Source organism: Peromyscus californicus, unplaced genomic scaffold, assembly GCF_007827085.1.
Source record: "Peromyscus californicus insignis strain IS unplaced genomic scaffold, ASM782708v3 Scaffold_4__1_contigs__length_199733344, whole genome shotgun sequence".
NCBI lineage: Eukaryota > Metazoa > Chordata > Mammalia > Rodentia > Cricetidae > Peromyscus > Peromyscus californicus.
In genome coordinates, this window is record NW_026294562.1 from 24,726,856 (window position 1) to 24,749,975 (window position 23,120).

The following is a 23,120-nucleotide window of genomic DNA, read 5'->3' on the forward strand; positions in this document are numbered from 1 at the left end:
CCTTTCCCTCCTCTGGGAATCATGTTAATTTTCCAAACTGGAATGTAAATGACATATTTCACAGTGATGCTAAGAAAAAGGGTTTGGCATTGTAGCAAAACAACAACAACAAAACTAGCAACTTTATTTCAAAGTTACCTAAAATAAAGTCCAACCAATTAGACATTTTCCTAATTTACCACGTAAACTTCACAAGCTTTTCACTGACCAAACTGAAAATACAGTTCTCAATGAGAGCTGTTAAACACGGAAATCAGCTGTCAGACTATGCGCCGTCTCTCTCTCTCTCCGGGTCGGCCACACCGTCCGTGTGTATACTTCACTACCCTCTCCCACTCTCAGGCTTTTACACATGCTCTTCCCGATGGGCGATGGGCGGTTCCCAGTCCACACTCTCTCTCTGACATTTTTACTCATCTTCCGGGACTCCTCCTTGCTGTGGGACGTCTTTCTGTATGCTGTGAATATGTGTTGCTACCATTAGTTAATAAAGAAGCTGCTCTGGCCTATGGCAAGACAGGTCAGAGCCAGGCGGGAAATCCAAGGAAAGACACAGAGAGAAGGAAGGCGGCGGAGTCAGGGGAGATGCTGAGTGCTGCAGGAGAAGCAAGGTGTAATAAACACAGGTAAGCCACGAGACATGTGGCGATGCATAGATTAATAGAAATGAATTAATTTAAGATGTAATAGCCAGCTAGCAATAAGCCTGAGCCATAGACCAAACAGTCTGTAATTAATGTAAGCCTCTGAACTGGTTACTGGGGAATAGGCAGGCGGGAGAGATTTGTCCATCTACACCTCCTGAATGTCAAGTCCTTAAGGAAGCCTTCCCTAGTGTCCCAATGCCTGTTATTTTCAGTTATTCACACTTCCTGCCACAGCACCATCAACATATGGAAGATGTTCAACATAGATACAGAGACATCTCTACCCCATCTGCTTAGTAAGAATCCTCTCAGAATCAAAGAAAAGGTGGGAATCACATTCTCCTCTTCATCTAAGACTCCAAAGGAAAAACAAAGGGAAAGTTAACAATAGAAAAATTCTCAACAGAAAAAAATTGATTTTTTAATATTAAGTAGCTATAAAACCATTACATTCCTAAATGTCATCTAAAATAAACTCATAATGCAGAAGAAAAGCTTAAGTATTTCCTATGGAAAGTCTTCTAATGTTCTTCTGCTCCAGCTACCAAGAACTTCAAAATAACTGTGTTACTGAGCAATACGTTAACTGAAAATTTTTACTGAGAGTTTGACAAAAGCAGAGGATGTGACATTAAGCATAATATAAAATTACCACCTCATCTCAGCAGAGCCAAGCGTCACTTACTTAAGATACATGGACAGTTCTCACCCACACAGCTGACACACAGCCCTTTACTTCTGAACTCCTGCTAAGAACACACCATCCTTACACAAATTTACCTGATTTAATGTGTTTTGTCCAAATGTCATATTTTCTAATGTAAAATGTTTTAGTGATTATTTTCTTTCTGAGCTTATAAGAATCTTGATGTTATAATTATTCCTGTGCTTCAGGTATAAATAGTATTCTAATTAGTACTTAACTGATCCAAATAGCATAAACATGTGCTATGTTCTAATAATGAGTAAGCAAAACATACATTTGTATTCAAAATTAGTATCTTTTAAATTTTTATGTAATTGAATATTTTTGTTTTATTTGTTCATTTTTGGGGGTTAGTGTTTTATTATTGATCCAATGGTTTTTTTTTTTTTTTTTTTTTTTTTTGGTTTTTCGAGGCAGGGTTTCTCTGTGTAGCTTTGCGCCTTTCCTGGAACTCACTTGGTAGTCCAGGCTGGCCTCGAACTCACAGAGATCCGCCTGGCTCTGCCTCCCGAGTGCTGGGATTAAAGGCGTGCGCCACCACCGCCCGGCCGATCCAATGGTTTTTAATATTTAATGTTTACTGCTATCAGAAACAAGTGTGTTCTTTTTCTTTTACACAAAGTCTTGCTACATAGCCCTGGCTAGCCTCCAACTTACAGAAATTCTCTTGCCTTGGCCTTCTGAGCACTCAGAGACAAACCTGCGCTACCACACTCAGCTGGATATGAGCATTTTAGTAAGGATTTTACTACATTAGCAATGTCCTTTCACATGAAACTCTGCACTGTGATTTAGAGAATATAATCATAAAAAATACCTTTACTGGGGATCATAAAGCCAGAAGCCTATCCACTAAAAAGGCTTCCATAAAATATGAGTCACCCCAGAACCTGGGAGGCAGAGGCAGGCAGATCTCTGTGAGTTTGAGGCCAGCCTGATCTACATACAGATAGAGTTCCAGGCCAGCCAAGGCTAAACAGAGAAACCCCATCTTAAAAAAACAAAACAAAACAACTAACAAAGAAACAAAAGAGTGGTTAAAAAATTTCCTAAAAAATTTAAAAATCCCCAAGGGCTGGAGAGATGGCTCGGCGGTTAAGAGCACTGTCTGCTCTTCCAGAGGACCTGAGTTCAGTTCCCAGCAACCACATGGTGGCTCACAACCATCCATAATTCGATGCGGTGCCCTCTTCTGGCCTGTAAGCATACATGCAGACAGAACACTGTGTACATAATAAATAAATAAATATTTTTTTTAAAATCCCAACAAATGCATAGACCACAGTACAGAAATCCATAAGAAATGTTACGAACAAGACAGAATGATATCTCCACAAGTCCTAATTCCTCAACAAATGAATCAAAAGACCCAAATAGATGAACTACCAAAGAATCCATGAGAATGTGTCTTATACCCCAGTAAGGGTTAAAACAAGCAGAAGGTGAAGAGATCAGATAACCTGGAGCCTGACAAGTCAGAAACATGAATGAAAAATTCATCAAAGAAACGGAAATTCAAGAAAAGAACCAAATATAAATGTGAGGAATGAAAAGTTCAATAAATCAAGTAACTCGGTGGAAAATGCCACCAAGAGACAGCCAACAGGGCAGAGACCACAGACACTGGAGAGACTAGAACAGGACAGAGAACACAGACACTGGAGAGACTAGAAGGACAGAGAACACAGGCACTGGAGAGACTAGAACAGGACAGAGAACACAGACACTGGAGAGACTAGGACAGGACAGAGAACACAGGCACTGGAGAGACTAGAACAGGACAGAGAACACAGGCACTGGAGAGACTAGAACAGGACAGAGAACACAGGCACTGGAGAGACTAGAAGGACAGAGAACACAGGCACTGGAGAGACTAGAAGGACAGAGAACACAGACACTGGAGAGACTAGAACAGGACAGAGAACACAGGCACTGGAGAGACTAGAACAGGACAGAGAACACAGGCACTGGAGAGACTAGAACAGGACAGAAAACACAGACACTGGAGAGACTAGAAGGACAGAGAACACAGGCACTGGAGAGACTAGAACAGGACAGAGAACACAGGCACTGGAGAGACTAGGACAGAGAACACAGGCACTGGAGAGACTAGAACAGGACAGAGAACACAGACACTGGAGAGACTAGAAGGACAGAGAACACAGGCACTGGAGAGACTAGAAGGACAGAGAACACAGACACTGGAGAGACTAGGACAGAACAGAGAACACAGACACTGGAGAGACTAGAAGGACAGAGAACACAGGCACTGGAGAGACTAGAACAGGACAGAGAACACAGGCACTGGAGAGACTAGGACAGAGAACACAGGCACTGGAGAGACTAGAACAGGACAGAGAACACAGACACTGGAGAGACTAGAAGGACAGAGAACACAGGCACTGGAGAGACTAGAAGGACAGAGAACACAGACACTGGAGAGACTAGAACAGGACAGAGAAAACAGGCACTGGAGAGACTAGAACAGGACAGAGAAAACAGACACTGGAGAGACTAGAACAGGACAGAGAACACAGGCACTGGAGAGACTAGAACAGGACAGAGAACACAGGCACTGGAGAGACTAGAACAGGACAGAGAACACAGACACTGGAGAGACTAGGACAGGACAGAGAACACAGGCACTGGAGAGACTAGAACAGGACAGAGAACACAGACACTGGAGAGACTAGAACAGGACAGAGAACACAGGCACTGGAGACACTAGAACAGGACAGAGAACAGGCACTGGAGAGACTAGAAGGACAGAGAACACAGGCACTGGAGAGACTAGGACAGGACAGAGAAAACAGACACTGGAGAGACTAGAACAGGACAGAGAACACAGGCACTGGAGAGACTAGGACAGAGAAAACAGGCACTGGAGAGACTAGAACAGGACAGAGAAAACAGACACTGGAGAGACTAGAACAGGACAGAGAACACAGGCACTGGAGAGACTAGAACAGGACAGAGAACACAGGCACTGGAGAGACTAGAACAGGACAGAGAACACAGACACTGGAGAGACTAGAACAGGACAGAGAACACAGGCACTGGAGAGACTAGAAGGACAGAGAACACAGACACTGGAGAGACTAGAACAGGACAGAGAACACAGACACTGGAGAGACTAGGACAGGACAGAGAATAGACACTGGAGAGACTAGAACAGGACAGAGAACACAGGCACTGGAGAGACTAGGACAGAGAACACAGACACTGGAGAGACTAGGACAGGACAGAGAATAGACACTGGAGAGACTAGAACAGGACAGAGAAAACAGGCACTGGAGAGACTAGAACAGGACAGAGAACACAGGCACTGGAGAGACTAGGACAGGACAGAGAACACAGACACTGGAGAGACTAGAACAGGACAGAGAACACAGACACTGGAGAGACTAGAACAGGACAGAGAACACAGACACTGGAGAGACTAGGACAGGACAGAGAACACAGGCACTGGAGAGACTAGAACAGGACAGAGAACACAGACACTGGAGAGACTAGAACAGGACAGAGAACACAGGCACTGGAGAGACTAGAACAGGACAGAGAACACAGATACTGGAGAGACTAGAACAGGACAGAGAACACAGACACTGGAGAGACTAGGACAGAACAGAGAACACAGGCACTGGAGAGACTAGAAGGACAGAGAACACAGACACTGGAGAGACTAGAACAGGACAGAGAACACAGACACTGGAGAGACTAGGACAGGACAGAGAATAGACACTGGAGAGACTAGAACAGGACAGAGAACACAGGCACTGGAGAGACTAGGACAGAGAACACAGACACTGGAGAGACTAGGACAGGACAGAGAATAGACACTGGAGAGACTAGAACAGGACAGAGAAAACAGGCACTGGAGAGACTAGAACAGGACAGAGAACACAGGCACTGGAGAGACTAGGACAGGACAGAGAACACAGACACTGGAGAGACTAGAACAGGACAGAGAACACAGACACTGGAGAGACTAGAACAGGACAGAGAACACAGACACTGGAGAGACTAGGACAGGACAGAGAACACAGGCACTGGAGAGACTAGAACAGGACAGAGAACACAGACACTGGAGAGACTAGAACAGGACAGAGAACACAGGCACTGGAGAGACTAGAACAGGACAGAGAACACAGACACTGGAGAGACTAGAACAGGACAGAGAACACAGACACTGGAGAGACTAGGACAGAACAGAGAACACAGGCACTGGAGAGACTAGAACAGGACAGAGAACACAGGCATTTGAGATGAGGTGGAGGAAACTTCAGATAGTGATAAAGAAAAAAAGCTCTCAACAATTCTAAGATATAATCAGAAGAATCTGAAGAACAAGCCTCAACATCCATGGTGAAAAAGGAAATGAACTGCAAGCCAAAGGCACGGAAAACACTCTGAAGGAAATTACTGCCAAGAGGAATTGAAAATCTAGGGAAATATATGGATACTCAAGTACAAGAGAACTAGAATCTAAACAGACATGATCAAAAAAGAATCCATCCATGCCACATTATAGATAAAATACCAAAACCATAGGCCAAGAAAAAATGCTGGAATTTGCAAGAGAAAATGCCAACTCAGTTACAAAATCAAACCCACAGAGTTACATGAGAGCTTTCAGCAAAAGCCCTACAAGCCAAGGAAGTATAAAGTCATCTACTTCAAGCCCTGAGAGTAAATAACTGTTTACTAATACTCCACACCCAGCAAAAGCATCTCCGAAAACTGGAAAAGAAATAGAAACATCCAAGATAAGCACAAACAGAGGCAATCCATGACTACTAACCTAGAATTGCCTAAGATACTTAGCGCAATCACACATGCAAGAGAAACAGATAAGCCTGTGAGAACCACACAAGAATCAAATATATCCAAGACAGTAAAGCACAAAGCCACCAGGATTAACCAGGGAGGAAGAAACAAACAGACACTTCTCAAAATGGCCAGTCTTTTTAAGACAGATCTCCTTATGTAGCCCAGGCTATCTTCCAACTTGTGATCCTCCTGCCTCAACCTCCTCCTCAGGATAGGATTACAAGTAAGTTACACCAGGTCCAGCAGTAAAATCTTTCTAGCCTTTAAAAAAAAAGGGGGGGAGGTTTGTCCAGCAGTAAAATCTTTCCAGCCTTTTAAAAAAACGGGGGGGTTGTTTGTTTGTTTGTTTGTTTGTTTTGGGGTTGTGAGCCTAGCCTTTGATGGCTTCTAGCAGTTGGAGATATGGAGCCCAAACTGGCCATCTTCTATAACCAGGCAAGGTTCCCAGCAGTGTGGCTGGGACATCAACCCAGCCACAAAACCTTCAACCTACAATTTGTCCTGCCTGCAAGATGTGCTGGGGCAATGGTGCAGAACTTGTGGGAGTGGCCAATCATTGAGTGGTCTAACTTGAGGCCCACACCACAAGGCTACAAGAAGGAGCTCCTGCCTGACATGCCTGAATGGCCAGGAACCAGGGACTGGACCGCTCACAGACCCAGGATAGAACCAAATACGACTAAAAAAAAAATCCAATGAAATGATTCCTTATGATACTCTCATAGCTATACTTACAAATTGGTGCCCAATTGTCATCAGAGGGGCGCCATCCAGCAACTGATGGGAGCAGATGCAGAGATCCGCAGCCAAACACTAGGTGAGCCTGGGGAACCCTCGCAGAAAGCCTGCGGGGAGGAAGGATTGTAGGAGCCAGAGGGCTCTAGGACACCAGGAGAGCATGGCCCACAGACTCAATTAAGCAGGGCTCATAGGAACTCACAGAGAGTGAAGAAACAATCATGGACCCTGCGTGGGTCTGAGCTAGGCCCCCTTCACATGTGTTATGGTTGTGTAGCTTGGTGTTCTTATGAGACTCCTAACAATAGAAGTAGTATGTATGTGTGTGGGGGCGGGGGCGGGGGGTTGTCTGACTCTTTTGCCTGTGCTTGGGACCCCTTTCCTCCTACTGCCTCATCCAGCCTTGATATGAGGGTTTGTGCCCAGTCTTATTGTTACTTGATAGGCCATGTTTGGTGGATATCCCTGGGAGGCCTGCTCTTTTTTTGGGGGGTGGGTTGTTTGTTTGTTTGTTTGTTTTAAGGGAAATGGAGAAGGAGTTGATCTGCTGGAGAGAACAGGTGTGGGAGGGGACTGGGAGGAATGGATGGAGGAGAAACTGTGATCAAGATGCAATGTATGAGAGAAGAATAGACGTTTAAAAAAAGAAAGAAGCCGGGCGATGGTGGCGCACGCCTTTAATCCCAGCACTCGGGAGGCAGAGCCAGGCGGATCTCTGTGAGTTCGAGGCCAGCCTGGGCTACCAAGCGAGTCCCAGGAAAGGCGCAAAGCTACACAGAGAAACCCTGTCTCGAAAGACCAAAAAAAAAAAAAAAAAAAAGAAAGAAATGAGATTCTTAAAAAAAAAAAATTCAAAAAAATCTGTCAGAAAAGCACCAACCACAAAAGTCAATAAGCTAAAAAAAAAAAAAAAGTAGTATACAAAATAACAAAACTCAACTTTGTTTATAATAAAAGACATGGAATATAAAACATCAGCCAGGCTTGGTGGCACAGACCTGAGCCCAGCTACTCAAGAGGCTAAGACAGAAGGATCACAAGTTCAAGGTCAACCTGGACAACTTAGTGAGACCCTGTCTCAAAATAAAAGTAGAGAGAGCTAAGGCACTGGGAATGTGTCTCAAGTGGTAGAGGGATTGTCTAGTACGCACAAGGCCCTAGATTCAATCTCCAGCACCACATAACCCAGCCAATGGCAGAGAGGACCATCAAGTTCAAGGTTATCCTTGGCCACACAGTAAGTTCAAGGCCAGGCTGGGCTATATAAGATTCTGTCAAAAATGAAAAAGAAGGGAAGGGAGGAGAGAAAGGGGGCTGCAGGGATAGAAAAATAAAGTACTGTCAAACACAAAATCATTCCCTACCAAACTCAACATGATTGGCAGGAGTAGTCAAAGAATTAAACCACAGTAGAGTAAACTTATATGGCTGATATTTTCAGTTTGACTCAAAGTCAATGAGACTGAGTTAAAAACAAAACAACCAATATCCCAAACCCATAACTAGGCAACAGGAACCGTATTTCCAGTATTATGCAACAGTCTAGCCTAGCCTCTGCTTGTCTCAGGAGGAAATACAGCTAAATGCATAACTATCACCTGACATTATAAAAAAGAAAATAGCAGCTTTGAAAGACTCTGAGAGGAAGAATTACTTCGTCATGATATAGACAAAGTATTGTGTTTCTATACTATCCAAAATACACGGTACCTGAGGAATGAATGAATGACATTCAAGGTTGGTGTCTGGCCTCTACATTCACACACACACACACACACACACACACACACACACACACACACACACGCACGCACACACACAAATAAGGTAGACAACACCTAATGACTCCTGAAGTTAACCTCTGGTCTCAATATACATGCACACACATGTATGCATACCTGTGTACCCTCAAAATACAACCAGACATATGAACACACACGTGCACACATATACACACATACAGAGAGAGTTTATTCCTTTCTTCCTTGCGTTCTTTTTGGTGGTAGTGCTGGGGTTAGAACCCAGAGCATCACACATGCTAAAAAGACACTCTACAACTAAGCTCTAGTCCTGAATTACATCTTGAAAAAGAAATGATTTAAAAATAGGTAACTGACTGCTTGATCAAAAGTACTAACAATATAATGTGGAATAAACACACACTGAAATACAATATTAAAAAGTAACTATCCACTTAACCTCAACAGGAAAGAGAGAGATGGAAGTACAGTCTCCTGTTCTGAGAAATGCACCAAAGTCATCATTCTGTGGACATCACAGGGTGCACTTACACATTCCTAGATGATACAGACTATGATACACTTAGCATATCAAAAGCGCATCACCATGGGATTCTATAAGGTCAGAACTGGCAAAAATACTCACCAAAGCAGAATAAATGTGTAAGCATCGGTAAACAGGGGAAAAATCAACGAGATCTTGAACAGTTAAGACCTAAAAAATAAATCTATTTTTAAAATGATAGGTTAAACTACTAGATAATACAAAGTTAAAGACAGATATCGAGCGATCCACAGACTGTTACAGTATGTCTTTAATTCTCCTACAGCAGACATACAATAAGAACACACCCATTCACTTCACTTCTTTGCTTTTGTAGCCTGTTCCTTATATGTTTACTACTGTTGTTGACTGCTATAGATTACAGAAAAAATACTTTTTTTCCTATACTGTGAACTAACCCAAGGGCCTTGTACATGCTAAACAAGCACTCTACCATTGAGTATAAAACATAACTGTATCATGTTTGATAGAATATTAGAAAATTGCTGTGATAACTACATATTCATTATTGCTTTGTTTAAAGTAATTCATGAATTTACACTCTAGCTTTAAACAAAGTTCCATTTAAAGTAGCAAAACCATATGATTTTCACCACTGCCTCCCATGGACCATGTTTTTAAAAAATGCATAACTACTTAAAATTAGTATAACAATTTTAAGATGCATGCCAGCTTCTAGAATATATAATATAAAAAGTATTCACATTATGTTATAGTGCAAAAAAGTATTCCTTAGAACTGATTAAAAATAGTATCAAGTAACTGGGCAGTGGTGACACATGCCTGTAATCCAGCATTCAAGAGGCAGAGGCAGGCGGATTTCCGTGATTTCAAGGCCAGCCTGGTCTACAGAGTGAGTTCCAGGTCAACCAGAGCTGTTACACAGAGAAACCCAGTCTCAAAAAACCCAAATCAACAACAACAAAAAAGTATAAAGTCTCACAAACTTGAGAAATCTGTGAATTCTTCTATAAAAGGAACACATTTCTATGCTCACAATCCTGAATAGATTATACTCTTACTTATTAGGGAAAATTATGAAAACAAAATATAGAAACAGTAAAAGGGATCCAAAAGAACAGGAACCAACGAAAGTGCCTTAAGCAATGGACTTCGAGTTAACATATGATTCTAACACTGCCAACAGTTAGAGATGCGCAAAACAGACAGGGAAACTGAGTTAAGAATGGTCTGTTTTTATGACCCACAACTTCAAAGGAGAAAAGAACACAGAAGTCCTCTGAATATTAAGAGCAAAGATGTTAATTTTAGAAAGTGTCTCACAGTGAAAGCAAGCTTACAATGTGCATACTATCTCAAAATTCAACCTAAAAAAATTATATTTGTCTCCAATGACAACTTATATAGGAAGCAACTTCAGCTATTCAGGGATTTATCAGAATGAATCCAACATGGGTTGTCCATCTACTTTAAAAACTTTTTTCAGGGGCTGGAGAGATGGCTCAGTGGTTAAGAGCACTAACTGCTCTTCCAGAGGACAGGGGTTCAATTCCCAGCACCCACATGGCAGCACATGACTGTCTGTAACTCCAGTTCCAGGACCTGACACCTTCACACAATGCACATGTTTATAAAAACAAAAACAAAAACGAAACAAAAAACTTTTTTTAGTAGGGCCCTCTACAAGCCCTGCATCACTGAGCTATGTATGTCCTTTTCCCTACTTCTAAAAACACTGATTTGAAATAAAGGATGGAATTGGAGAGATGGCTCAGTGAATAAGAGCACAGACTGTTCTTCCAGAGGACCCTGGTTCAATTCCCAGCACCTATGTGGCAGCTCACAAAAGCTGTAACTCCAGTTTCAGGGGATTCGAGACCCTCACAAAGACATACATTCGAGCAAAACACCAATGCACATAAAATAATCATTTTTTTAAAAGATGACAGTTAATCACAGAGACCACCAATTGTTCAGTATGCAGAGAACAAAAGGTTGTGGCGTGCTCAGCCCTAAATCAGACCTCCATATCACACTACTCATCCAAAGGCTCAGAGATCCTTGTGGAAGAGGAGGTGTAAGGGCCAGAGGTGGTAGACAACTTTCAGGAAACTGTTTTCCAGAAGAACAGGGTAGATGTACATATGAACTCCCAGCAACTGTGACAGCATGCAGAAGACCTGAGCAAGATCCAGCTGGCAAATTCCCAGCAGAGTGGGGAAGCGGACACATTACCCCAGTCTTAGCTGAGGACCTACTGGAATCTGACAGCTGCTGGGAAAAGAAGTCACCTTGTTTGTCTTTTTAATGATGTGGCCTCTGGTAGGTCAACCACAGGCCAGGCAGGCCCCATCCTCAAGGCTAGCTGGGCAACACACACTGAATTCAATGGGGCTAGAAGGTAAAGGAAGGAAGGAAGAGGAGAATTAGGAGGGGAAAGAGGGAGAGGAAGAAGAGGAAGAAAGAAGAAAGGAAGAAGTCCCAGCAGCTGTCAAATTCTAACTCAAAGTTGGTGGGAAAGGATGGGAAGGTTAAAAGCATGGTAACAGGAGGAGCTGGGGTGGTGGGTATGCTCAAAATATATTGTATGGAATTTTCAAATATTTAATTTAAAATATTTAAAGTTTAACAGGAGCTACAACAGAATTATTTTGTAGTCCCTCAATATAAATTGAAATAAAATGTCAGAAGGTTGGGGAAACAGTTCAGTCCATAAAGTGCTTGTGGTGATATTTTATCTTGTGTCCCCCAATAAAGTTTATCTGAGGATCAGAGGAAAAAGCCAGCCACTATATTAGACACAGAAGTCAGGCAATGGTAGCACATTGTAGTTAGAGTTTTCCTGTCTGGCCCACAGTCAGGACAAATCTCTGACACCCGCCAGTCCCACAGCCATTCAGACCCAACCAAATAAACACAGAGACTTATATTGGTTACAAACTGTATGGCCGTACCAGGCTTTTTGTTAACTGTTCTTACAGCTTAAATTAATCCATTTCTATTAATCTATACCTTGCCACGTGGCTTGTGGCTTACGGGTACTTTACATCTTTTTTGTCCTGATGGTGGCTGGCAGTGTCTCTCTCATCCAGTTATAGTTACAACTTAGTAGATAGAACATATTAAGTATTAGATTCAGGTTCTTTAGGATAGGACACCTTTTGGAATGATCTTTGTAACATGCCATTTACCTATGCTCTATACTTCTCTGGACTTTAGTATGTGTTTCTTGCTTGATATTGTTTGCATTGGTTGTACTTCCATCTTATCTAGGTCATTATCCCTCATTATTCCTGGACAATATTTGATAACCATTCCTTTGTATATAGTCTTGTATTAGGTTAGAACTTTCTTATTTAGACAAAAAGGGGGAGATGTAGTGGGTAGCCATTCCAGCTTTGATCTGGAAGTTCCAACCCCCATTGAGACTTCGGCAACTGTCACACCTACAAGGCGGGGCCAAGGGAGGCACCTGGGGACCCGAGAGCTGGATCGGCGGGGGCGCGCTCTGTGGCGGAACCCTGGATAGTGGAGGTGGACTGAGCAGAGCTCCAGAGAACACCGCTGGACTGCAATACACCTTCCCCAGACTCCGCGACCTACCTATCCCTTAATTTGTAAGTTATGCCATTAAATAAATCTCCCTTTAACTACGTAGAGTGGCCTTAATAATTTCACCAATAGCACATGCCTTTAATCCTATCACTAGGGAGGCAGGGATTTGTCTGGATCTCTGTGAGTTCAAAGCCACACTGGGAACAGAACCAGGTGTGGTGGCACATGCCTTAAACTCCAACACTAGTTAGCCATAAAGGTCTGGAGGTCTGTACAGACAGTCAGGAAGTGACAGAGGTGGGCAGGAAGAAGAAGTGATGCAGCTGGGTGGAGAGAAGAAATGAGATGGCAGAACAGAAAGGAATATAGGCGTGGGTACACAGGGAGTAGGTCTGTTTGGAAGCTGAGGGTTGGTGAGGTGAGGTTGGCTTTGACTGTCCTATTCCTCTGATCTTTCAGAATTTACCCCAATATCTGGCTCCAGGTTTTTATTAATTTGTCTTACTAGTGCTTACCACAAAGGCACAAGGAAGTGACTCTGGATCCCCAGAACCCACATAAAACTGGTGGGAGTGGCAACACCCAGCACTGCGGGATGGGAAACGCGTGGGTGTCTGGAACTCATTCACCAGTCAGCCTAACCAATCAGAGAGCACCAGGCCCAGTGAGACCCAGTCTCAGAAAAACTAAGGTGGCATCAATGAGATGGCTCAGTGCTTGCCACACAAGCCTGGTCACCTGGGGTTGGTCCCTGAAACCCACATAAGAGATGGAAGGAGCCGGGCGGTGGTGGCACACGCCTTTAATCCCAGCACCTAGGAGGCAGAGGCAGGCAGATCTCTGAGTTCGAGGCCAGCCTGGTCTTCAGAGCAAGTTCCAGGACAGCCTGGGCTACACAGAGAAACTTTGTCTCAAAAGACCAAAAAAAGAGAGAGAGATGGAAGAAAAATACACTTATGCACACATACACTAAAATAAAATGATATAAAATAAAATGATGAAATAAAAATTTGTCACAGCTAGTTCAAATACAGTTACTACAAAAAAAAGATGAAATTTAGTTTTACTACTAACTATGCCAAACAGCTAAGCTCTACTATCTACATAAATATAGTCTGCAGCATATCCCGTCTGCATATCAAATATGTAGTCCAGTATTTCAGATCATTCACTGTCCACTATGGACTGATGGACATAATCAATTTGCACATGGAAAACACAGTACTTCATGAAGCAAAAAATTATTCACTAATAAAGGAAGAAAGAAATCCCATTACCTCCTCTTCATTCTCAGCCTCCTCTTCAAGTACATGTTTCAATACAATGTCATTCTTTTCTTCTAGAATTCTGTCATTATTTACATGCATATTTTTCCCAAACCTCACATTATTTTGCTTCTGCAGAGCAACACTGAAGCTTTTCTGCTGTTGGGCCTATTTTAAGGAGAACAAAGTTCGAATTATTTCAAAATTGATTCTAGTCAAAACCAACATCTACTATCTACCCACCCATCCATCTAGCTAACTACCTGTTTATATACAGCCAGGTTGAACTGGTACTCACTATGTATCTCAGCCTGGCCACAAACTTGGTGTTCCCACTTCCGCTTGCCAAATGCTAGGTTTATAGTTGTGGGTCACCATACAGGGCTCCAAAAAGTACTCATAACATATTCCTTTTTCTAAGTTGTTTCTTGTGTGTGTTGGGGCTGGGGGAAGCATGTGCATGTGAGGTCAAACTCAAGCCCCATTCCTCAGGATCATGATTGACTGATTGATTGATTAATTGATTGATTGAATGAGATGAGATCTCTCACTGAGACTAGGGCTGACCAAGTGATCCCAAGTGATCTGTCCATAATCTGTCCCTATCTGCCTCTCCAGGGCTGAGATTACAAGCACACACCATGTCTGGCTCTTTTATGTGGGTTCTGGGGATCAAACTCAGGTCCTCATGCCTGGCAAGTACTTTACCCACGGAGCCATCTCCAACCCCAATGATTTATTATTTAAATGTAGGTGTAAGATCTGTAGCAATGTCCTATTTTTAATTCCTGATTTGTACTTTCTTCTTCTCTTTCAAATACTCCCACAAAAGATTATCAATTTTATTTGAAAGATTAAGATCCGATTTCAGCTCTGCTCATTGCCACACTGCATTTTATCTTTTATTATGCTTGTTTCTTTTGTTTTGTTTTGTTGGTTTTTTTGAGACAAGGTTTCTCTCTGTAGCCCAGGATGGCCTCGAACTTACTTAGTAGACCAGGCTGGCCTCGAACTTATTCAGTAGACCAGGCTGCCAGAGTGCTGAGATTAAAGGCATGCGCCACCACCGCCTAGCTATTATGCTTGTTTCCCATCTTATTATTGAACTGTAGGTTTTAATTCCAACTGCATTTTTAGTATGTTTTTAAGAGGAACAATTTATGGGAGAGGGCTCAGCATTAAGAGCACTTGCTACTCTTGCAGAGGACAAGAGGTCAGTCCTCAGCATCCACTTCAGGCAGCCCACAATGACCTATAACCGCATCTTCAGGGGATCCAATACTTCTGGCTGCCTCAGGCACCTGCACTCACAAATACACACCTACACCCAGACACGGGCACATACACATAATAAAAATAATAAAGATCAATCTTTAAAAAGGAGCAATTTAGGACCTTAGCATACAACTGGCTTCACCCCTGTGGCTGACACTTATTTTTTAGGCAGAGGTGACTGCTAGAAAACATTAGTGCAAAACCGCGTGAAGGAAAGGACGGCTGCTGAGTTTGCCTGGTGAACGACTCAGGAATTCAGTTACACTGACTTTACTTAAACATTTAAAATATCTGTAAGTCCAGAGAAAATACTGAATAAAATCCATTCTAAAGGAGGACTAGGGATGATTAGAAAATGGTAAGCTTAAACACAAATAAGCATGTCAAGAGGTTAACCTTGGCCATATTTTACATCCTAAAATCAAGAATATTAAGCTAAAATGTTAAACTCACCTGCTTCATGGCTGTTTCACCTATTTTGTCAGAATGCTTTCGAATGCTTTCCAGAAAGTCCTTGAGATCAGACATGGAGATTTCTTTGATATCTTCCCGGAGTTTAGGAAGTGTGTCTATCATCAGCTGACAGAAACGGTACTGACTGACCCGGGGAAAGTACACGTTCTCTAACTGTTCCATTGTTTTAAGTGCAGAATAATACCTGTGAGAGGTGAAAAGGAAACCGTAAAAAGTTCACGTCAACTAATTTCACAAGCAAACCCAAGTAATGAATCAGGCTGACACTCCCCTCGAAGAGAAGTGACTGCGACTGGACTCTTGGTGCTGGGACATCTGCCTGGCACACACAGGCCTCGGGTTCCATATACAGCACCAGGGAGGAAATAAAATTAATATTTATCTCTATTACTAAACACAACTATGTATACTAGACACACATTGGCAGCTAACACTCATGGCTTCCACTAACATAACCTTCTTTACTTAATTCCATCTAAATCTATATGAGGAACATAATCATAGTTGTTACAATGTCTTAACTGTAAATAAATTTACAAATCACAATACAATACTAAATTATTCAACATGCAATTTCTTACTATCTCTCCTACCATAACATCTACCCACACGATACCATCAAAAACTATAGCACGATTCAGTCTAAATAAACATAAAATTTAACTTTCTTTTAGACTATTTTATGCTACTATTTAATTAGAAATATTACTAAGTGTCTCAAAAGTCAGATGAAAATCACTTGTCGAGTGATTTCTTTCAATTCAACCAATATTTCCTGAATACCCACTATTTGCCAGGCACTACGGGACCTATCAGGTGTATAGTAATTAGGAACCAAGAGCTTGTGCCCCAGAGAAACTGACACACACTTTCACGGGCTGCTGCTTCCTTTCAAGCCTCTGAGGTATAATCTATTGGCAGTCGATACTACTTATAAACTATGATGAGAAAACTGAAACAGTATGTAACTTGATCAAGTGGTTCCTGGACTCAGAAGCATAAACAACACACTTATAAACATCCTAAGTTTCAAAGATCCAAGGAAAACTATAAAATGCTTTAAACTGAAAAATAGTGGAAAAAAGAATGTATCAACTCTTGTGACAAGGCGTGGCTCATGCCTGTCCTGTCAGTGTTACAGAATATTTGTGTATATTACAGAGATGTGTCCCCTGCCTAAGATGCCTTCTGATTGGTTTAATAAAGAGCTGAAGGGTCAATAGCTAGGCAGGAGAGGATAAGCAGGCTTTCCAGAGAGAGAGAGAAGGAGGAATCTAGGCGTGAGGATTTCACCAGCAGACTGTAAGTCAGACGTGCCATACTAAGGAGAGGTAACTGAGCCATATGGCTGTGGTGGTATTTTATTTGTGCTGAAATGTGATATTTTATTTATATGTTAATAAATAAAGTTTGCATGGAAATCAGAGGTCATAGCAAGCCATAAACAGAAGTCAGGTGGTGGTGGCCCATGCCCTTAATCTGATCACATGGCAGGCAGAGTCTATGTGTGGTCAAGAACACAGCCAAGCTAACACACACCTTTAATCCCAGTACCAACCACAGAGACCTGGAGGTCTGTATAGACAGGCAGTGACAAGGAAGTGATGTGGCTGGGCTTAGAGCCAATGAGAAGGCAGAACAGGAAGGCAATAAAAGCACAGGTTAGACAGGAAGACTCTCGCTTGGGAAGCTACGGTGAGGTGGTGAGCTAAGGTTAGTGGGTGGCCATTCGCTATTTCTCTGATCTCTTTGACTATTTGGCTCTGTGTTTCTTATTTAATAAGACTGTTTAGAAATTTGTCTACATATGGCAGAACATAGATTTTAAAAAAATGGGTCAATTAAGTTACAAAACCTAGTTGGGAAAAATCCTAAGCTAAGGCCAAGATTTTATAATTAATAATAAGTCTCCAGATCATTATTCACAGGCTGGAGGTCCAAAGACAATCTGACTAAAAAGTTTGCTACATGCCAGTATTTGGAAGCCTGAGGCAGAATGGTCATAAGTTCAAGTGTATGGTGGGATATAGTAAGATGCTGTTTCTGAAGAAAGGAGGAAGAGAGTGAGGGAGGGAGGGAAGGAGAGAAGGAGAGGGGGAAAGAATAGGTCAGTACTCTAAGCAAATTTATGTCAAGAAAATTTCCTAGCACATTATAAGATTAAAGATTAGTTTCCAAGTTAAAGTGTGGCTCCTAGGGCTGAAGAGATAGCTCTGCAATTAAGGATACTTGCTCCTTTTGCAGTGGACAGGACCACAGTTTGGTTTCCAGCATCTACGTGGCAGTTCACAGCCAACTGTAACTCCAGTCCCAGGGAGTCCAATACCCACTTTTGGCTTCTGTAGGCACCAAGTGCACACACAGTGCACGTACATACAAGCAGGCAAAACACTCAAATACATAAAATAGAGACAAAGTGTTCTAAAAGGTGGCTCCCCAAGTACCTAGGCATACTAAAAACAAAGGCCAATAAAACACATCAGAAAGAATTTACAGAACTTTTAGGCTTATTGCTTTGTTTTCTTAAGGAAAAAGATAAAAAATGAAGCTGGGCAGTGGTGGTGCATGCCTTTAATCTCAGCACTTGAGAAACAGAAGCAGCCAGATCTGTTACTCTAGCCCCATGTTGGGTGCCAAAATGTTGTTTGATTGTGCTCTTTTAGGGGGTCCTCCACCCAGCTTCCAAACATCACAGAGTCTTATTCTTACTTATGAATGCCTGGCTTTAGCTTGGCTTGTTTCTTGCCAGCTTTTCTTATCTTTAAATTATCCTATCTATCTTTTGCCTCTGAGCTTTTACTTTTTTCTATTTCTGAATATCTTTCTTACTCTGCTGCTAGCTGGTCAATGAAAAGAAGGGAAAATAAACCCTGGTGGGCTTGGGGGATAGGGGCAGATTGCTTGTTTTTTGCAACAAACACATAAAACTTTTTGAAGTTTAAAATATGAGAATGCATAATACAAAAAGAGAACATACTAGTAGTATATAAACAAAAGACTTACCTTTTCTGGCTTATTTATGTTTAGTAAGGAAAAATTACTATTCTACAAATTAATACAAATTGGCAAACCTACTGAAATTCAAGGTGCAGCACTATAAAGCAAGGTATTCACTGACTATGGATTTGTCTATTACATGTTATAATTGCTTATAAATAATTAAAAATTATTTCCCAATCCACATGTGTCTTGTTTATTTTGGCTTTTCAATGTTACTTTGGAGTTGTTCATTTTTAAACACCTTGGACATCATTTTATCAGTGTTCCTATGGCAATCAATAAACCACTTTATATTACTTTTCATGTCATGTTTTCATCTGTATTATGAAGCAGAAGGTGAAGCACACTGTCCTGGCTGTCAGCTCCTAATCACCTGTGCTCTGCCTTCAGCCCACATCCTGTACCCATTATAGTAAAATATGTCAGTAAGTTAACAAAATTCTGACTCCTTTTGAGTTGTCTATTTATCCTCTATCAGCACTACCAATCGTTCATATCACTTATAAAGGACAAAGATTCATAAATACACGGCTACAGTTTGCTTTACTGAGTGATAAAGATAAACATGTTGCATGAGAAAGGTTAGAGTTAAGACAGAAAATTCAGCTTCACTGTAATCCACACTGAGTTGACCTGTGCTTACTGATAAGGACTCTTAAGACAACAGAGAAGCGAACTCACCTTTTCATGCTCATCTGTTCTTTCAGCTTACTGTACATTTCCAGCACTGCAACAAAAACAACATTTTAGCTTTATAAGAAAAGTACGTTTGACATAACAAACTCATTAGTCTTCTCTACTACAAAGTGGTGAGTTAATATTCTCAAATAAAATGTTATATGTGCTGTTAATGGAAATGGTTTAATTTGCACATATTGAACATTATATACATTAACATATTAAAGCTGGAACACTTGTATATACTGATACCTGCAATGAGACAGAAACCTATCAATAATTATTCTATTCAGAAACTACTAATATCTCTTTCCAGAAGTGCAATTAGAAGTTTCTAATTTAGTTACTTCAGAAAGAAAACTGAGTGACAGTGAGATCATCTGATTGAACACAAATAGCATGACCGTAACATTAGCTAACTATGTAAGGAAATTTACACCGAATGTACAAAGAAAGAAAACTGTCAAATGCTAACAGCACAGTGAGTTAAAACAGTGGAAACAGACCCAGCAAAGAATCTTTATTTCAACCCTTCCACAAAGCCCCAGAAATACAATTGTTCAATAAAATAATGAACGTTGAACTGTGTGATTCCAGTATCTTCCATAATACCTGACACATGGGGAAACGTATGTGTTATTCATCCAAGGGGCAGTTTGGGGGAGGGGGAGGTTCTGGGTATGGTAATGAAGAGTAAGTATTCACACACACTCAGAGCTGCTGTCCAGCATCTCAGTTTTACAGCCTACTATGGTGTGTGCTGAATCCAGCTCTCTGCCATTCACTCCGCCAGTACCCACTTTTAGGCTTACTGTCTAAAGCAACAAATGACAAAGCCCTCAGTGAAGAAGCTGTCTTCACAGCTAATCCAATGCATCTAGCACAGCAGAGGCACTATTAAACCCCACCCTGAAACCTTTGGAAAACTGGCAGTTTATTTACTCAAGGTTAACATGCAAATATCCCTGGTCCACTATGTACTCAACTAAGTGGACTTGTAGGAGTTCTAAGAAAAGCTATTCTCATTAGTGAGAAAACAATGTATTTATCTTAGCCAATAAAAACTACTGACAATATCATTTATATTCCAAGCTAAATTTCTATCACATAAATAGTATACATGGTATTCTATTTCTCTAGTTATGGAGGGTTAGGCTTCTTCCTAACAAGGAAGTAAGCTAAATCAGACCCTGAGATGGCCATCACTGACCACGTGAAGAAACAGAAACGGCATACACCTGCTTTGTTATATGAACAGGAGATACATACATTCAACTTAAAACACAGTAAGTCCAGGGAAAGAAAATACTCATTAGTTCTTGAGAATTTATGTGACATCCCAGTAACATCTGAGCCAGACCAGGAACTAAGCCTTTCTAAAAAACATTACAGGAGGCAAAAGGGGGGGAGGCCTAGCGTTTATAATGTTTCCTCACCTTATTGGCAAAATGAGATTGTGAACAAAGCAAAATGAACGTGCTAAGTACAAACAGAAAACAATGGGAACTAGAGGTAAAAAAATCAGGCAAATTAGATAGAGGCCAGAAAAACAAAACTAAAAGCCACTCTCCCTGAGGGAAAACAGACAAGCATGGAGGCAGGGTTGGTGGGGAGGTGACCCAAATGGCCAGCTAGGCAGAGAGGAAATGCAAAGATGTTTAGGAAACAGGTGAAATGGAAACATTTACTTTCTGAAACTCATGGAAAGCCAGAGAAGGAGCAACCGTGAAAGGCAACCACAGGTTGCTGGGGAGCGATCACAACAGCCTGTAATTCCCACAGGGAAGATGACTATTCAGTAGTATCGAACTGTAATTTTACCACACCAAACATAAACATACGATACACAGGTCTGACTCACCTGGGAGGCATAACTGCAATTTCTCTACTACGGTTGTAATATTTCTCTGCTGAATTCTACATCGAATAATATCTTCTGTTTGTACTACCACCTTAGAAAATGAAAGTGTTGACAGTCTGAAGTTCAATGGCATCCATGCATACTGAGTTCTCTCTCTCCCTCCACCCATCCACCCACCCACTTCCCCATCCATCCCTCTAGCCATCCACCCTCTTCTTACCTCTTTTCCAGCATCTTGAAACCTTCGGTTGGTGTCAGTAACTTGCACCTTAAAAATAATTCCGCCTCAGTTAGACAAACATGCATGAAGCTGCCCTGATGTAACTGCTCACCCTTGTAATCAGATCATGCTTCATGAGAAACTCAGAACAAAGAAACGCAAATTCAAATTAACTCTACAGCTTGAACTTGAACTTTTGATTGAAAAGGACTTTTGTTAACTTCAATTGGTTATGACAGTTCTTTTTAACAGATTCTGTGGCAAACTTCTCAAATTTACTCAGGATTTTTGAACTTTACTTGCTTTTCTAAGTCTGTCAAACAATTCAAATCACTGACCCAATTGACCACTGGTCCCTTTTTGATAACTTCAATGAGGTCTATGTGCCATTCACTGTCTGTAGGAAATGGCGATTGCATTTTACGGTAATTAAACATTCATACTTTCTCAATGCAAACCCTGGGAGGCTGATTAACATCAAACACAGAAATCTCAACCCACAGCAACATGTTCAAGCTGCAGGTGCAGCCAAAGCTCAGCCTCGATTTTCCCACATATTAAGTGACTCATTAGGTCATCATATGAGGAAGCACATTCTTATTTATTAAAAATCTCATTAGCTGCAGAAGAGACGTGCTCAGTGACCTCACTGATGGTGTGTCTGGTCTCTTGTTATCTGAATATCCTTTATATGACGGTTTCTAATCATCATCTTTGTGTTCTGCCCGAGAAGCACTTCAAATGAAAAGACAATTCCTATAATTAAATGTTTTATATTCTGACTGAACAAATCCAGGCCTAGTTTAATAACTAATGCCTCCAATATGGCAGAATATGTGAGCAACTTCCTTTAATAAATTTTCAATATAATTAAATAACAGCATGAAATCATTTATACTAAATTTTCATGACTTTAGAGGATAGCTTTTTTTTTTTCTTTTTTCTTTTTTTTTTTTTTTTTTTTGGTATTTCAAGACAGGGTTTCTCTGTGTAGCTCTGGCTGTCCTGGAACTTACTCTGTAGACCACGCTGGCCTTGAGCTCACAGAGATCCACCTGCCTCTGCCTCTGAGTGATGGGATTAAAGACATTCGCCACCACCACCCAGGGAGGACAGCTTTTTAACACCATTGTACCATCGTTTTTAAAAATCCCCAAACTGTAAACAGGCCTTTCCCTATTTGTATGGTGTAGTACACTTCCTGAGTGTAAAGACATCAGCAAGAGCACAGCTCTCCTTACTGCTGACAACTGTGTTAGCGGAGCACAGGGAACGCTGTCAAGTACACACGCTGTTTTCCTCCCCAAAGTGCACTCACTGGCCAATGTATTAGAGTATTCCGTCAGTTAATAAAGAAAGGCGAAGAGACGCTGAACGTATTTCCCACCTTCAGCTTTTCTGCATCAGCCCTCACTTTAAGGAGCTCCGTAATGGCATCCACAAAGCCCTGGTGATGAAAGTTACACATCTTTTCAATTTCCTTGTCATGGGTGCGGATGCAAGCCTCCAGCTTCTCCATAAACTTCTGGTGTGCGTTTGGCTGATCGTCATACACAGACCTGTATGCAAAAGAGAGAGAACCAAAATTAACTTCTCAGTTCTCCAA

The 23,120-nt window shown here is 41.5% G+C and overlaps 1 protein-coding gene across 2 annotated transcripts in view; it reads right to left on the reverse strand.

Annotated features, from left to right (window-relative positions):
- Exoc6 (exocyst complex component 6) overlaps nucleotides 1-23,120 on the reverse strand; it is a 140,267-nt gene that overhangs the window by 88,578 nt on the left and 28,569 nt on the right. For both annotated transcript variants that reach the window (XM_052713882.1, XM_052713883.1), the window contains exons 2-8: nucleotides 22,902-23,073; nucleotides 21,515-21,562; nucleotides 21,295-21,385; nucleotides 19,437-19,482; nucleotides 15,735-15,939; nucleotides 14,019-14,174; nucleotides 9,307-9,375 (exon numbers count right to left, since the gene is read on the reverse strand). In XM_052713882.1, the coding sequence (XP_052569842.1) occupies nucleotides 9,307-9,375; nucleotides 14,019-14,174; nucleotides 15,735-15,939; nucleotides 19,437-19,482; nucleotides 21,295-21,385; nucleotides 21,515-21,562; nucleotides 22,902-23,073 (787 nt within the window). The remainder of the gene's footprint in view (nucleotides 1-9,306; nucleotides 9,376-14,018; nucleotides 14,175-15,734; nucleotides 15,940-19,436; nucleotides 19,483-21,294; nucleotides 21,386-21,514; nucleotides 21,563-22,901; nucleotides 23,074-23,120) is intronic.